At 39.0% G+C, this 15,425-nt stretch overlaps 1 protein-coding gene across 1 annotated transcript in view; it reads left to right on the top strand.

Annotated features, from left to right (window-relative positions):
- Positions 1-15,425, top strand: part of ST8SIA6 (ST8 alpha-N-acetyl-neuraminide alpha-2,8-sialyltransferase 6) — a 137,499-nt gene that overhangs the window by 82,206 nt on the left and 39,868 nt on the right. The window contains exon 4 of the mRNA XM_068987838.1: positions 12,813-12,899. Within this exon, the coding sequence (XP_068843939.1) occupies positions 12,813-12,899 (87 nt within the window). The remainder of the gene's footprint in view (positions 1-12,812; positions 12,900-15,425) is intronic.

The raw sequence follows: 15,425 nt of genomic DNA, 5'->3' as shown, positions 1-15,425 counted from the left end.
CCCAAGGCTCAGCTGAGAAGAACCCAGATGGCATTGCAGGAGACGCAAGAGACACAGGTTCGATCCCTGGGTCGGGAAGGTCCCCTGGAGTAGGAAATAGCAACCCACTCAGTATTCTTGCCTGGAAAATTCCATGGACAGAGGAGCCTGGCAGACTATAGTCCATGGGATCACAAAGAGTCAGACACAGTTGAGCTACTGAACATGTTTGCAGTGGAAACAAAACTGAATTTTCAGTATTGGTAATAACAGCTATTTTTGTGGACCTACTGTATGCAAGGAAATGTAAGTATATCTATAGTCTTTGCAGTATTTCTTCAGAGTAAGTTTCATCATTCTAATTCCACACGTGTAAGTGATGAACTCAGAGGGTTTTAAAATGGCTTGCAAACATGAGATGGTTAGAAGTGGCAGATCCAGGGCTTGGATAAAATTCTGACTATTCTGTTCTCGCTACTGTATGGCTCCATTCTTAATGAAAACAGAATTACAAGTCACAAATACAGGAAGAGAAAGGCATTTGACTTTATAGTGCAAAGCTACTTAAAAGCAATCTTTATCCAAAATACTAAGTATATACTTACTTTGCTCACATTCTGTTACTTATTCTACTTAAGCATCTGTAATGTAAATATATGCAGGTAAGCTTTATCTTGCACAATTACCCTAACTGTAACTTGGGGATTGGTGTGACTTCTCTTGGTAAGGTCATGGCAGATGGCTAATTATTGTCATATTTCAAAACTAATATCTGAAACATTTGGGTGTTTTATGTTCTAATTATATATTAAATTTCAATTTCAGAAACACACAGCAGCTTCTCTGTGCCAGGCACTACAACAGGCACAGAGACAATTGTTCTCAACCTGGAGGTGTGTATCAGACTCCCTGGGAGGTTTTTCTAAGTATGCATGGTTGCGAACAGTTTAACTCTTGCCTAAGGGACATGGCGATAAAGAAATTATTTTTACTCCTTAGCAGCTCACAGTACATTAATAAAGTCAAGGACTTCCCTGGTGGTCCAGTGGTTAAGACACTATGCTTCCATTGTAGGGGGAGCAGGTTCAATCCCTGGTCAGGGAACTAAGATCCCACATGCTACTCTGTGTGGCAAAAATTTTAAAAAAAGAAAACAAAAACACAAGAAACAAAAAAAGAAAGTCATATATTTACAATACTTTGTCTTCTCCTTCTCATTCTCTGTAGATTTCTTGTCATTTCCCTTTACTTTTGACCCTAAAGTGTCCCAGAACTCAGTCTTCCAGTCTCATTTATCTTCCTTCTCAGACCTGTAGGACTTCATTTAACCTCATGAATTTTAACTGCCATCTACCTACTGATGACTCCCAAATTTATATTTGGACCTCTTTCCAGATTCATATTACCTCTACCCAGTCAACTCTTCCCTGCGATACTCATAAGGAATCTCAAACCTTTTACATCTCACAGGATCTCCTGGATTGCTCCCTGAATTTTATACTTCAACACTGTTCCCTGTTCAGTTAACGGCAAGTCTGTTCTTCCAGTGCTCAGACCTAAATGCTTGGGGTTATTCTTGCCTCCTTTATTTTTATCTATCTACCTATCATTAACTCTTACTGGCAACCTTGAAGTCATACCCAGAAGTGAATAATTTCTTACTCACTTTATCACTTCCACCCTAGTCCAAGCCATCTTTATTTCAATATTGGCAAACATCTCTAATTCTTCTAGCTTTTATTCCTGCTGTCTTGGAGGAATATTCTCAATGAAGTAGACAGTTGGAACCCTTTAAAATGTGAGTTAGATCAGGTCACTTTTCTGTTCTAATGTCTTCCCGTTTCACTCAAAATAAAAGACAAAATTCTTACAGCAGCCTGCAAAGTCCTGGCTGCTGCTGCTGCTAAGTCACTTCAGTCGTGTCTGACTCTGTGCCCATAGATGGCAGCCCACCAGGCTCTGCCGTCCCAGGCATTCTCCAGGCAAGAACACTGGAGTGGGTTGCCATTTCCTTCTCTGATGCATGAAAGTGAAAAGTGAAAGTGAAGTCACTCAGTCATGTCCAACTCTTAGCGACTCCATGGACCGCAGCCCACCAGGCTCCTCCGTCCATGGGATTTTCCAGGCAAGAGTACAGGAGTGGGGTGCAGCACTTCTCAAATATACATGTAATATATTTGCCAATAAAAAACACAGAGAGGGTGGTAGAAGCAAAGTATCAGGCTAAGGAAATGACTACAAATGGTAAAGTAACAAACATAATAATATATAGTTGGTTTATAACATTAATAATGTAATATTGTATAACAAAAATTCAACACAAAGAAGAAAAAGGGAAGAGAGCTATGTGAGTATTATTTCTATATATCAGTACAGTTAAACTAGTACAAATTGAAAGCTGATTCTGATAAGATATATATCGTAAAGCCTAGAGCAACCACTAAAAATAGCTTAAATTATTAAAGATGTCATGTCAGTGTATGACAGAAACCACCACAATATTGTAAAGTAATTAGCCTCCAATTAAAATAAATAAATTAATTTACATTTTTAAAAAATTAAAAAAAAAAAGTAAATTGGCAGAGGTAAATCTTACTGTATCAGTTCAGTTCAGTTCAGTTCAGTTCAGTTGCTCAGTCGTGTCCGACTCTTTGCGACCCCATGAATTGCAGCACGCCAGGCCTCCCTGTCCATCACCATCTCCCGGAGTTCGCTCAAACTCACGCCCATCAAGTCTGTGATGCTATCCAGCCATCCCATCCTCGGTCGTCCCCTTCTCCTCCTGCCCTCAATCCCTCCCAGCATCAGAGTCTTTTCCAATGAGTCAACTCTTCGCATGAGGTGGCCAAAGTACTGGAGTTTCAGCTTCAGCATCATTCCCTCCAAAGAAATCCCAGGGCTGATCTCCTTCAGAATGGACTGGTTGGATCTCCTTGCAGTCCAAGGGACTCTCAAGAGTCTTCTCCAACACCACAGTTCAAAAGCATCAATTCTTCGACGCTCAACCTTCTTCACAGTCCAACTCTCACATCCATACATGACCACAGGAAAAACCATAGCCTTGACTAGACGGATCTTAGTCGGCAAAGTAATGTCCCTGCTTTTGAATATGCTGTCTAGGTTGGTCATAACTTTTCTTCCAAGGAGTAAGCGTCTTTTAATTTCATGGCTGCAGTCACCATCTGCAGTGATTTTGGAGCCCAGAAAAATAAACTCTGACACTGTTTCCACTGTTTCCCCATCTATTTCCCATGACGTGATGGGACCGGATGCCATGATCTTCGTTTTCTGAATGTTGAGCTTTAAGCCAACCTTTTCACTCTCCTCTTTCACTTTCATCAAGAGGCTTTTTAGCTCCTCTTCACTTTCTGCCATAAGGGTGGTGTCATCTGCATATCTGAGGTTATTGATATTTCTCCCGGCAATCTTGATTCCAGCTTGTGTTTCTTCCAGTCCAGCATTTCTCATGATGTGCTCTGCATATAAGTTAAATAAGCAGGGTGTTTCAGTAGTAACATTAAATATGACTGGATTAAATCATGTAATCAAAAGGCAGAGATTGTCAGATTGGATTAAAAAGCATGCTCATATTATATGCTACCTATAGAAGACACATTTTGGATTCAAATATACAAGTAGAATGAAAGTAAAAGGATAGAGAAATACATCATGTGCAAACAGTAACCACAAAAAAGCTGGAATGAGTCTTCCCTGGAGGTCCAGTAGTTAAGACTTTGCCTTCCAATGCCGGGGATAGAGGTTCAATCCCTTGTTGAGGCACTAAGATCTCACATGGTTCAGTGCCAAAAAATCAAAACATAAAATGAAAACAATATTGTAACAAATTCAATAAAGACTTTAAAAATGGTTCACATAAAAAAATATTTTAAAAAATAAAACTGAAGTGTACATATTGATATTAGAAGAAATAAACCTTTAAAACAAAAGGTGTTAGTAGAAATAAAGCAGATTGTGTCATCATAAAAGGGTCAATCCAGGAAAAAGTTATAATTATAAACACATATGTATTTTATAACAGAGCACCAAAGTACACAAAGCAAAAACTGACAAATAAAGGAAGAAATAACAACAATAATTGGAGACTTAAATAATCTGTTTCAGTAGTGGATACAATACCAGACAGAAGGTCAATAAGAAAATGGTAGAACTGCTTAATAGTATAAACCAGCCAGACTTAACAGACATCTATAGAGTATAGTACCCACCAACAGAATATACATCCTTTTCAAATGCACACAAAACATTGTCCAGAATAAATCATATGCTAGATTATAGAGCAAACCTCCATAAATTTAAAGAATAAAAATAATACAATGACCACATTTTAATGAAATTTTAAATGAATATTTAGGGGGGAAAATTGAGAAACTCACAAATATATAGAAATTAAACAACATATTCCTAACTGTGCAGTTTATCCAAGAAGCAATAGAAAGGGAAATTGAAAATAAGTAGAGATGAATGAAAATAAATACACAGTATGTCAGAATTTATGGGATGCAGGAGGTAATAACTGAAGCATATAAGACTTCTTTCTGAGGTGACAAAAATGTTCCAGAGTTGACTATAGTGATGGTTGCACATATCTGTGAATACTCTAAAACCCACTGGCTTCTATGCTTTAAATAGGTGCATTTTATGGTATGTGAATTATGCTTCAATGAACCTGTTAAAAACTTTAACGTGTCTAAAAATCATTTGAGGATTTTATTTTAATACAGAATCTGATTCCGTTAAGTCTGAGACAGGGCCTGAGGTTCTGCATTTCTGATATTCTTACTATTTTATGCCAGTAGTGCTAGTCTGAGGTCCACATTTTGAATACCAAATCCTCTACCATCAGATTTCCTGTGACCTTCCACCTTCATGAGTGGATTTCTGAGTGACTCGTGTGTGATTTCCAGCAAATCTGACCATCTTGATGTTTCTTGAACATACCCTGCCTGCTTCTACCTCTGACTTTTGCATTTGTCCTTCCCTTTGTCTAGAATGTTCTTCCCATTCCCATACCCCCATATGTACATTGTTTACTTAATCATTACTTTTCTCCAAATCTCTGTCCAACTCCTATCTCCCAGGGCAGTCTTCCCTGACCACCCCGCTTATGTTGCAGTCCTATTTCACACACTTTCCCTCTTTTTCTGTTTTATCTTTCCTCACAGTACTAAGTACATGAGATACTTCAACATGCTATCAATTTATGTATTACTTGATATATAGTTTGGTAGGGCTGCCATAACAAATTACCACGGACTAGATGGCTTAAGTGCTTTCCCTGAAGATGGCACTAGTGGTAAAGAAGTTGCCTGCCAATGCAGAAGACGTAAGAGACACAGGTTTGATCCTTGGGTCAGAAAGGTCCCCTGGAGGAGACCCAGTCCAGTATTCTTGCCTGTAGAACTCCATGGACAGAGGGGCCTGACAGGCTACAGGTCCATAGGGTCACAAAGATTTGGTTGTGACTGAAGCAACTTTGCATGCATGCATGCATGCAGATGGCTTAAAGAACTTCCCTGGTGGTTCAGTGGTAAAGAACCTGCCAGTGCAGGAGACGCAGGTTTGATCCCTGGGTCAGGAAGATCCCCCGAAAAGGGAAATGACAACCTGCTCCAATATTCTTGCCTGGGAAATCCCATGGACAGAAGAGCCTGGTGAGCTACAGTACTTAGTGACTAAACAACAACAGCAAGATGGCTTAAACAACAGAAATTTATTTTCTCATAGTTCTAGAGCCATAAAGTCCAAGATGGCAGTGTCGGCAGGTTTGTTTCTCTGAAGTCTCTCTCCTTGCCTTCTTGCTATATGTATCAAGCATAGATATATGGTCTTTTCTCTTTGGTTGGTATTTTCTTTGCGTGTGCCACCATCCTGGTATCTCTCTGTATCTACAAATTTGATTTCTTTATAAGAACATAAGCAGATTGGACTAGGGCCACCCTAAGGGACTTGTTTCAATTTAAGGCTTCCCTGATGGCTCAGATGGTAAAGAATCTGCCTGCAAAGAGTGAGACATGACTGAGTGGGACCCAGGGATCTGGGTCTCAGGAGACCCGGGGATCCTTAGTGGTCTCAGGAGACCAAGGGATCGCTAATGATCTCATTTCAATTTAACCCCCTATTTAAAGGCCTTATCTCCAAATACAGTCATGTTCGGAGGTCCTGGGGGTTAGGGTTTCAACATATGAATTTGGGGAAATACAAGTCAGCCCATACATTAGATTTATTGTCCACATTCCCCTATTACAATATAAATTTCAAGAGAACATGGATTTTTTTAAAAAAATTCATTTTGTTCACTATTTTAATTATCAGTCTCTAGAACAATACCTTACACATAAGAGATACTCAGTAAGTATTTATTGAGTAAATACATGAAGACAAAAGTAAGTGCTGTGGAGATATTCAGAGGATTTAGGGTGATGGAAAAGACACAGGAGGAAGAGATAATTTGGCTTATATGAGTCATAAGAATTTAAAAGGCAAAAGGTTAATAGCCACTCTGGTGTGGTTTAAAGATCTTGCCAGGTACACTATCCATGCCAGCTCATTGACTCTTTTAGCTCACTGACTAGATGCTCCTTTTCAAGAGATGGAGAAACACTAAATTAATTGATTCTTTCTGATTCCTGCGATATATAGGATCCTAGTTCTAAATGTTGATAGGGTAAGATTACGAAATTATGATTTTCAAACTCTGCACTCAGACTCTTACATGTCTGAAAATTTCTTTCTATGAACTTGCAAGGCGGGGGGGAGGGGTCATCTTTTTTTCTTCTTCAGAAATCACATAGCAATAGTGCTGTGAGAGAAAATGTGGAAACGTTAAATAGCCGCTTCAGTATTTATTCATTTTTTCCGTCCTGATGATGTCTTTGCATGTTGCAGATGTTTGTGAAGAAGATCCTCACAATTATATTTTTTTGATAGTGAGGTACTGCTTGATTTTGGCATTATAATCAAATCAGTCCAATGAAGTAAACTGTTGCATACGTGCATGCAAACTGTTGCAAACTGTGCATGTGTGCGTACATACCTGCTTAGTGACTCAGTCGTGTCTGACTCTGTGACCCCATGAGCTGTAGCTTGCCAGACCCCTCTGTCTGTGGAATTTTCCAGGCAAGAATACTGGAGTGGGTTGCCAGTTCCTACTCCAGGGGATCTTCCAGATCGAGGGATCAAACCCGTGTCTCCTGTGTCTTCTGTATCGGCAGGTAGATTCTTTACCACTGCACTACCTCAGAAGCCCAAATTGTTACCCCAAATAATTCTGATAAATATCACCATGAATAGCTTTCCATTTATCCCATAAATTTATCTTAACCTTCCAGGTCTACTTTCTGTCTTTTTCATTCTTGCTCTGTGCTTCAGGAGGCTGACTTCCTTGTGGTACCTTAGTTGGATTCTCATAATTTTTAGCTTCTGATTAGGGCCACTTTCTAGAAGTCATTGGTAGGAGAGTGAAAAACGAGGAGAGATAAAGTCAAGGGCACTTATTTCTCAGGATTCCTCTCTATGGCTCTAGTTTAGGTAAGACTTCATTCTTTGCCAAAGGCCATCTCTCCTGTCTTGCGGCCTCTTCTATACCTGTAGTTATAGCTCTTTGTGGGTGGTGTGTGAACTTAGAGCAGTCACAGCTTTCCTCCTCTATCTCTCTTGTCACCTAAGTATGCTTCACCAATCCTTGTAGCCTTTTCTCTACCATGTCCCCAGCCCTTGTAAATAGACACCTCTTTCCCTCTTGGTTGGCTAAAGTTAGTCACTGTTTGCAGTATTTCCTAACATGTGTCTTAAACATGTAATTACTATCAAAACCCCACAAGTTAATGGTTCAGAACAGAGAAAGTATTCTTTAAAATAAGTTTCTGACTTTTTCAACTGTGGCAATTTGGAGATTTCACTGACACTGTGAAGAACTTCAGCATCTTCAGGAATTCATTCCTAAAACTGGTTTTTGAAAATTTAACTTGTGTGAGGGACACTAAACAATATGCAGAGAGTAAAGGTTTGAGAGCTCTTTCTCCTATGCCAGTGATAATAACCACAGCATTATAATTAAAAGTTACTATCTCGCTGAGTTAAAAATGATGCAGATTGAATTCTCCCACCCTCAGTGAATGAGCTGTTGGTAGGTCAGTACTGTGCATAGCTCAGTTCGCTCTGCTACATGCTCCTCTTTCTTTAGCTGTCACACATTCATCAGCCATTCCTTAAAAAGTATTTCCCCGTGGAAATGATTGACTGTGTTGACTGAAAATCTTATACCACCATATTGACGTGCAGAATTTATTTTTATGTAGGCCTGAGCTCTTCAGGGGTTTTGTAGAAACTAACTACAGAAGATGTTTGATCTACATAGAATACCATGTAGAAGCCTACTGACTTAATATTATTGGAGTGTCTTCATCCATTTCAATAGACAGAAAAATTGACTTTCACCATGAAGAGATGTTATTGGAAACTAAATTAGTATCTCAACTGCTTAAGTAGGATTGATAGGTAAATATCCTAAGATAAGGTCTGGGCACCTAATAAGTATCCACTAAATATGTAATTGTCAAGTTAACTAACCACTGTTGTTGTTCAGTTGCCCAGTCATGTCCAGCTCTTTGCGACCTCATGGGCTGCAGCATACCAAGCCTCCCTGTCCCTCAACATCTCCCCAAGTTTGCCCAAGTTCATGTCCATTGCATCAGTGATCCCATCCAGCCATCTCATCCTCTGACACCCTCTCCTTCTGCCCTTAATCTTTCCTTGTATCAGGGACTTTTCCAATGAGTCAGTTCTTCACATCAGATGACCAAAATACTAATTAACTGACCAAAATATAATTAACCATAAATTATACCTTTTGAAAAGTTCTATTTATATCTTAAAAAAAATATTTATTGTATTTATCTGCCTGTGCTGTCTTGGTTGCGGCCCTCAGAATCTTTGATCTTCATTGCAGCAGTGTTGCACGACCCCATGGACTGTTGCCCTCCAGGCTCCTCTGTCCATGGAGTTTTCCAGGCAAGAACACTGGAGTGGGTTGTCATTCCCTTCTCCAGGGCATCTTCCTGACCCAGGGATCAAACCACATCTCCTGTGTTGCAGGTGGATTCTCTACCACTGAGCCACTGGGGAAGCCCATACCCCATTTATAGTTAATATGGAACAGTGGCTTTTCTCCCTGTGCTGTACAGTAGGTCCTTCATACACTGTAGTTTGTACCTCTTAGTTCCCTACTCCTGTCTTGTCCTTCCCTTCTGGTAACCACTAGTTTATTCTGTATCTGTGAATCTGTTTCTTTTTTGTTACATTCACTAGTTGTTTTTTTTTTTTTTTCCGATTTCACCTGTAAGTGATATCATACAATATTTGTCTTAGAAAATATTTAAAAATTTAATATTACATTTACTTAGTATCATTGTGTGTTATTTATAATCTACATCTCATTTAGAATGTTATTAATAATGACTTAAATAGATGTTATTTATTCTTTTGAAAATAACTTGCTGCATTATTTAGTATGATTTATTGTATGTCTTGGTACCAGAAAATACTTCTGATGGGATTAATTTTCAGTTTCATTATGAAAATAGATGAGATGCAGCATGATATATTAGAAAGAGAGCCAGACTGTGAATCAAAAGATGTGACTTTAATTCTTAGCTCATCTGCTTATAATACAATATTGAGTAAGCTGTTCATCTCAGAACTTTTAGTTTTGTCATCCATAATGGGGATGACATCATAGGTAGCTGCCTCTCACAGCTGTGGGGTAAAGGCTGTACCTTGCAACTGAAAACCAACTATAAATGTAAATTTGCAGAAAGTGTGATTTAGAGCTCAACAGGAAAGTTGTGTGTTTTTTTAAGATTTATTTATTTTATTTTTTGACTGTACTGCATCTTTGTTTCTGCATACAGACTTTCTCTATTTGCAGTGAGCAGGGGCTACTCTTTGTTGAGGTTCTTCAGATTCTCATTACAAAGGCCTCTCCTGTTGTGGGGCATGACTCTAGGGTGTGTGGGCTTCAGTAGTTGCAGCTCTCAGCTCTCAGTAGTTGAGCACAGACTCAAGAGTTGTGGTACGAGAGCTCAGTAGTTGCTGTTCCTGGGCTCTAGAGGGCTGCCTCAGTAGTTGTAATACATGGGCTTAATTGCTCTGAGGCATGTGGGATCTTCCTGGACCAGGGATCAAACCAGTGTCCCTTGCACTGTAAGGTGGATTCCTAACCACACTGGAGCACCAGGGAAGCCCAACAGAAAACTATTACAGAGGCACATTTATTTCACAAATTAGCTCACACTTGTGACACTTATATGCTCTTTCCTTCTCTAGCCATGTTCCCTTTTTATGAATCATGATAGTTCTGTGGTGATCTTAATTTTCAAAAAAAGCTGATTGGTGATTTATTTTTTTAGTAGGAAAAGGCAAGCATGTAGGGGGGAAAACTCCCTTTAACTCCCTTCAATTTCTTATTCTCTGGTCTTCCCCTTTATAATATCAGAGGATAATGCTTCCTTTCTAGACTGGACATAAAAAGAGATTCTTTGAACATAGCAACCCCAGGTAGCTCAAGTGTTGTCTTCTGATTGTAAAATGGCCAAGAGTATTTCTCCTTTAATAGAAGGTAGGTCTGCTGTAATGTATGCAACTTGGTTTTAAATATTAGGGACTATAGAGACTTCCTTAGTGGTTCAGTCGTTAAGACCTCACCTTCCAGTTCAGAGGGTGCTGGTTTGATCTCTGGTCAGGGAGCTAAGGCCCACATGCCTCTGGGCCAAAAAAAAAAAAAAACAAAAAACAAAAACATAAAACAGAAGGAATGTTGTAACAAACTCAATAAAGATTTTTTAGATGGTCCACATTAAAAAAAAATCTTAAAAATACAAAATAAAATTTAAAAAAAGAAGAAAAAGCAAACCAAAAAAAACTCTTAAAAATAAATAAATATCAAGGACTTTAAAGTCAAAAGCCCTTCTAGGCAGCTAACTTACTGGTAAAATTAGATACATTATGATTAACATCTTTCAATATTAAGTTAAATTAGAGCCAGCTACAATTTATTGGAGGATATACCTCATGAAAACAAAACATTTTAAAGACTATATATTTTACAGTACACCTTTATTCTGATTGGAAATGAATGAGAATCTTAATGTTCTAGACTAAGCTTAGATATGAAATTGCCCTGCCCTGGTAGCTCAGTGTCTGCCTGAAATGCAGGAAATTTGGGTTTGATCCCTGGGTTAGGAAGATCCCCTGGAGAAGGAAATGGCAACCCACCCCAGTATTCTTGCCTGGGAAATCCCATGGACAGAGGAGCCTGGAGGGCTATAGCCCATGGAGTTACAAGAGTCGGACTTAGTGACTAAACAACAACAACTTTTAGATAACTGTCACCATGTGGAGGCGGGCAACTCCTCATTCTAGACAAAGCTATGAGGCTAAAGTATAGGTTTCTCAAGTTCCTTGGTGACAAGTCTTGGGGCCCAGGGGGGTAAGATAAAATGAAGCCTGTATGCAAGTAAAACGTTTTTTTTAAGAGATTGTTTTAAAAATGTGGACCATTTTTAAAGTGTTTATTGAATTTTGTACACTATTGCTGCTGTTTTATATTGTGGTTTTTTTGACTGCAAGGTATATGGGATCTTAGCTCCCTGACCAGGAGTTGAACTCACATACCCTGCATTGGAAGGCAAGGTCTTAAATACTGGACCACCGAGGGAGTCCCTAAAACTATTTTTAATCTCTTCTATAGTAGCTCTTTGCTTTGCTTTTCCTTTAGTATTTAGCAAAGTCTTTTAAGATTTTCAACCTTTCTTCAGTGGGAACCAAGAGAAAATATCTTTGATTAATCTTGGTGACAACATGGACAAGAGAAATACCCGAAAGGCAGGTAAATTTCAAGGGCAAAGGAGTTACTTGGTTGATGACCTTCCCAACCTCTAATAAATATGCCTTTTAGAGGTAAAGTTTAGAGGGAATGCATTGTACTGTGTGGTGGTGGGGAAGATATTTTCCTGACAAGATTCTTTACTGCCTTCCCCACCCACTCACCAACATCTACTCCATCTCTTTATTGTAAAACCTTGATCATAGTTGGCAACTAAGGACTATGGTATTAATTGAAAGGAAATTTAAGGGTGTTTTTCTTCACTCAAAAGGATATATGCATTATAACTGATAACCCTTAAAGACTAGAGGCTATTTTATTATTAAAGGAGTTATTAATTAACGATGAAATTTCAGATGGAGGGAGGTCTACCAGGGACTGAGAACTGGCCATACTGTACAATTGTGCCTGTAGATTTTTTATGCCCAGTATACATCTCTTTTAACCTGTCCTAATCTGTTTTTTAAATGTTCTGTTCAAATTCAAAGGTTAAGATGATTATTTGGGGGAAATGTTTTCCATATATCCCAAGGGAAATCTATCAATTTAGACTCTGAAAAAGATGATACAATTTATATTTATGGTAAATGTCTAAAAACTATATGTATCTGTTAATGAAAACCTAAGGTGAAATAGCCATAAGATACGTGTGTGAATTGCTGTGCTATCGGTTGGTTTGTAATACTAAACTTGACTTAGGATGCATGCAAATTATACGTTCCTTGATCAACATAATAATTATTTGTGAATTGCATGCTCCTAGATGTTTTGACATGAGTATGAGGTTTACTTGTTTCTATTATCACCTTATTTAAGAAAAGATTTAGAGGGCTAGAATGAGTAGGTTATAAATGTCATTTGATGACTTATAGATTCATTTATCAATAAGTGAGATCTTTATTTTCTAATTTCATTGACATTTGACTTTTAGGTATTCAGAAGATGACTATCTTCAGATTATCACAAATATCCAAAGCTGCCCATGGAAACGACAAGTAGAAGAATATGAGAATTTTAGGTAAAAAGTTTTTCTGTAAATAATAAGAGTGAAAAAATGTTTTGTGCATTTTCTCTGTGGAGAGAATAAGTGATGTGTTGGGGTTTTTTGTTGCTTGTTTTTTAATTTTACTTCTGGCAGTTTTGGGTCTTCATTGCTCTGCATGGACTTTCTCTACAGTGAGCGGGAGCTACACTCTAGTTGTGATGCTTGGACTTCTCATTGCAGTGGCTTCTCTTTTTGTGGACCATGGGCTGTAGGGCATGGGCTCAGTAGCTGCGGCTCCCAGGCTCTAGAGTGCAGGCTTAGTAGTTGTGGTGCACAGGCTTATTTGTGCTGCCACTTGTGGGATCTTCCTGGACCAGGGGTTGAACCTGTGTCCCCTGCTTTGGCAGGTGGATTTCTAACAACTGAACCACCAAGAAAGTCTCATAATGTGTTGTTAAAAAGAAAAGTAGAAGAAGCCAACTGACAATCAGGAACATTTCCTTCTAAGAGTCTCTCATGAGACACGAGGCCCTCTAACCCCATCTTATACATAGAAATTTGTATTTGTAATTATGTTGTTGATGTAATTACAAAAATCTCAAGTTCAAAGAGAAAGTTTTTGCTGTACTTTTTATTATTTTAGAGGATTTTGCTGCTTCTTTGTACTGTTTGTATTTTACATTTATTTCTTTATCTTGTAAGGAATTTCAGAAAACAGAGAAAAATCATCTATGGTCCCATCACTATAGAACAAAAGCCATGTTCCTTTCAGCATATTCCTTTCCAGTTTTTCTCATTAGTTTTTTAATCTCAGCAACATTCAGAAATATGAGATGCTCCAGGTAATAACCAGGGAAGTACTGTCAGCCTGACAGGACCAGGTTATCAGTGGATGATTACAGAGCTGTCTGTGCTGGCATCACTTGGAGCCTACCCAGACAGAATAAATTATATCAAAACAATATCCTATGGTGGGGCTTGCCTGGGTGCTTCTCTGGCACCCCTTCCTCCTCTTAAAGCTGCTCATAGGGTGAAGCGAAGCCAGGTATTGCTGTGTCTGCCTGGGCTACATTGCTCTGCTTTTCTTTGCTTCGCATCAGCACAGGTTTTGTCTTGTGCCAAGTTATGACAATTCAGAAATATGTTCTTATCTTTACTAGTTCCTGTTTTATTGGGTTGGCCTAAAAGTTCATTTGGGTTTTCCTGTGACATCTTATGGATAAACCAGAACAAACTTTTTTTTTTTGCCAGCCAAATACTTTAAGTATCAAACTCTTAATAAAGAGACTTGGTTTCCCCCTGAGATTCTCTAAGAAGTATGTGCTGCTCACTTCTCTTTGGGGTGGAGAGGCAGCTCTCCTGCTTGTAGGGTCCTTCAGTCAGTATATACTGGAGTCATTAGATCAGCTACCTTTGATTCTGGTGCTAATTGAAGATGGCTTGTGGGTAACTCCCATTGGGTGAATGAGAAACTTCTTGATTGACTCAAAGCCAAAAAGGAACATCTTTCTTTCACTGAGTAGACACAGGGTTGTCATAACTTCCTGGAGGATTCCATTGTCTTTCCTAACTAGCATTTCAGAGTGAGGGATTCCTGTTTAACTATTTAATCTCCAGGACATTTGATGCTACATTGTTCACTATAGTCAGAAAGTGCCCCCTCAAAAGTCAAATTGAAAAGCGAATGTCCAATGAGATGGTAGAGCTTTTGGGCGGTAGGAGGTGATTGGGTTATGAGCGTGGAGCCCTCATAAATAGGCTTTATGACCTTATAAAATAGTCCATGAACTGCTGTTTAGTCCTTTCCATCATGTGCGGACACAGCAAGAAGATGGCTGCCTGAGAACCCTGAAGTGGATTCTCACCAGACTGAATTGGCCAACACTGTGATTTTGGACTCCCAACCTCCAGAGCTGTGAGAATAAATTGCTGTTGTTTACAAGCCACCTGGTCTATAGCATTCTGTTATAGCAGCTTAAATGAACTTGGACATAGTCCTATTGAAGACTAGATTTGAAAGATTCTTGTGGCAGGAATATCAGATAGAAACTGCACAGGCAATTGTAACCTGGTTGATCAGGGTCAGTGAGTAGCAGAAGAGTCTGGTTTTGAGAGACGTTTCTACAAGTGCAGAGTAGGCAAAAAAGGAGAGAAAGAGATTGAACTATTGAGGATCAATCCCAGATAATTAGCTGGAAGTACTAGATGAGTAGTGACATTGACAGTTAATATAGGGGTAAAGAAACTTCCACTTCTGGCTGTAAAGTTGATTGAGAGCAAACCTCCTGAGAATAATAAAAGCAAAACAAAGCATACTAAACACCCTATTGAGGCAATGGGGAACTCCCAAGGCAGGGAGAATTTCCAGGACAAAGATCCAGAAGAGAGAAGCTGAAGGAGAAGAGACCTGCCTTTGAAGCTACTTTTCCTCACAAGGAACTTGCTGGTTGCAAAAGCAAAAGCATGGGGGAGAGGCAGAAACATTGAGCAGTGCTTCCAGCAAACCCCAGAGAAGACCAGTTTTCTTCACAACTGAAGCTCGGTTGAAGTTATTTCCAT

This window comes from Capricornis sumatraensis, chromosome 15 (genome assembly GCF_032405125.1).
Source record: "Capricornis sumatraensis isolate serow.1 chromosome 15, serow.2, whole genome shotgun sequence".
NCBI lineage: Eukaryota > Metazoa > Chordata > Mammalia > Artiodactyla > Bovidae > Capricornis > Capricornis sumatraensis.
Note: the sequence above shows the minus strand (reverse complement) of the source record. Positions and strands in the feature narration are given on the sequence as shown.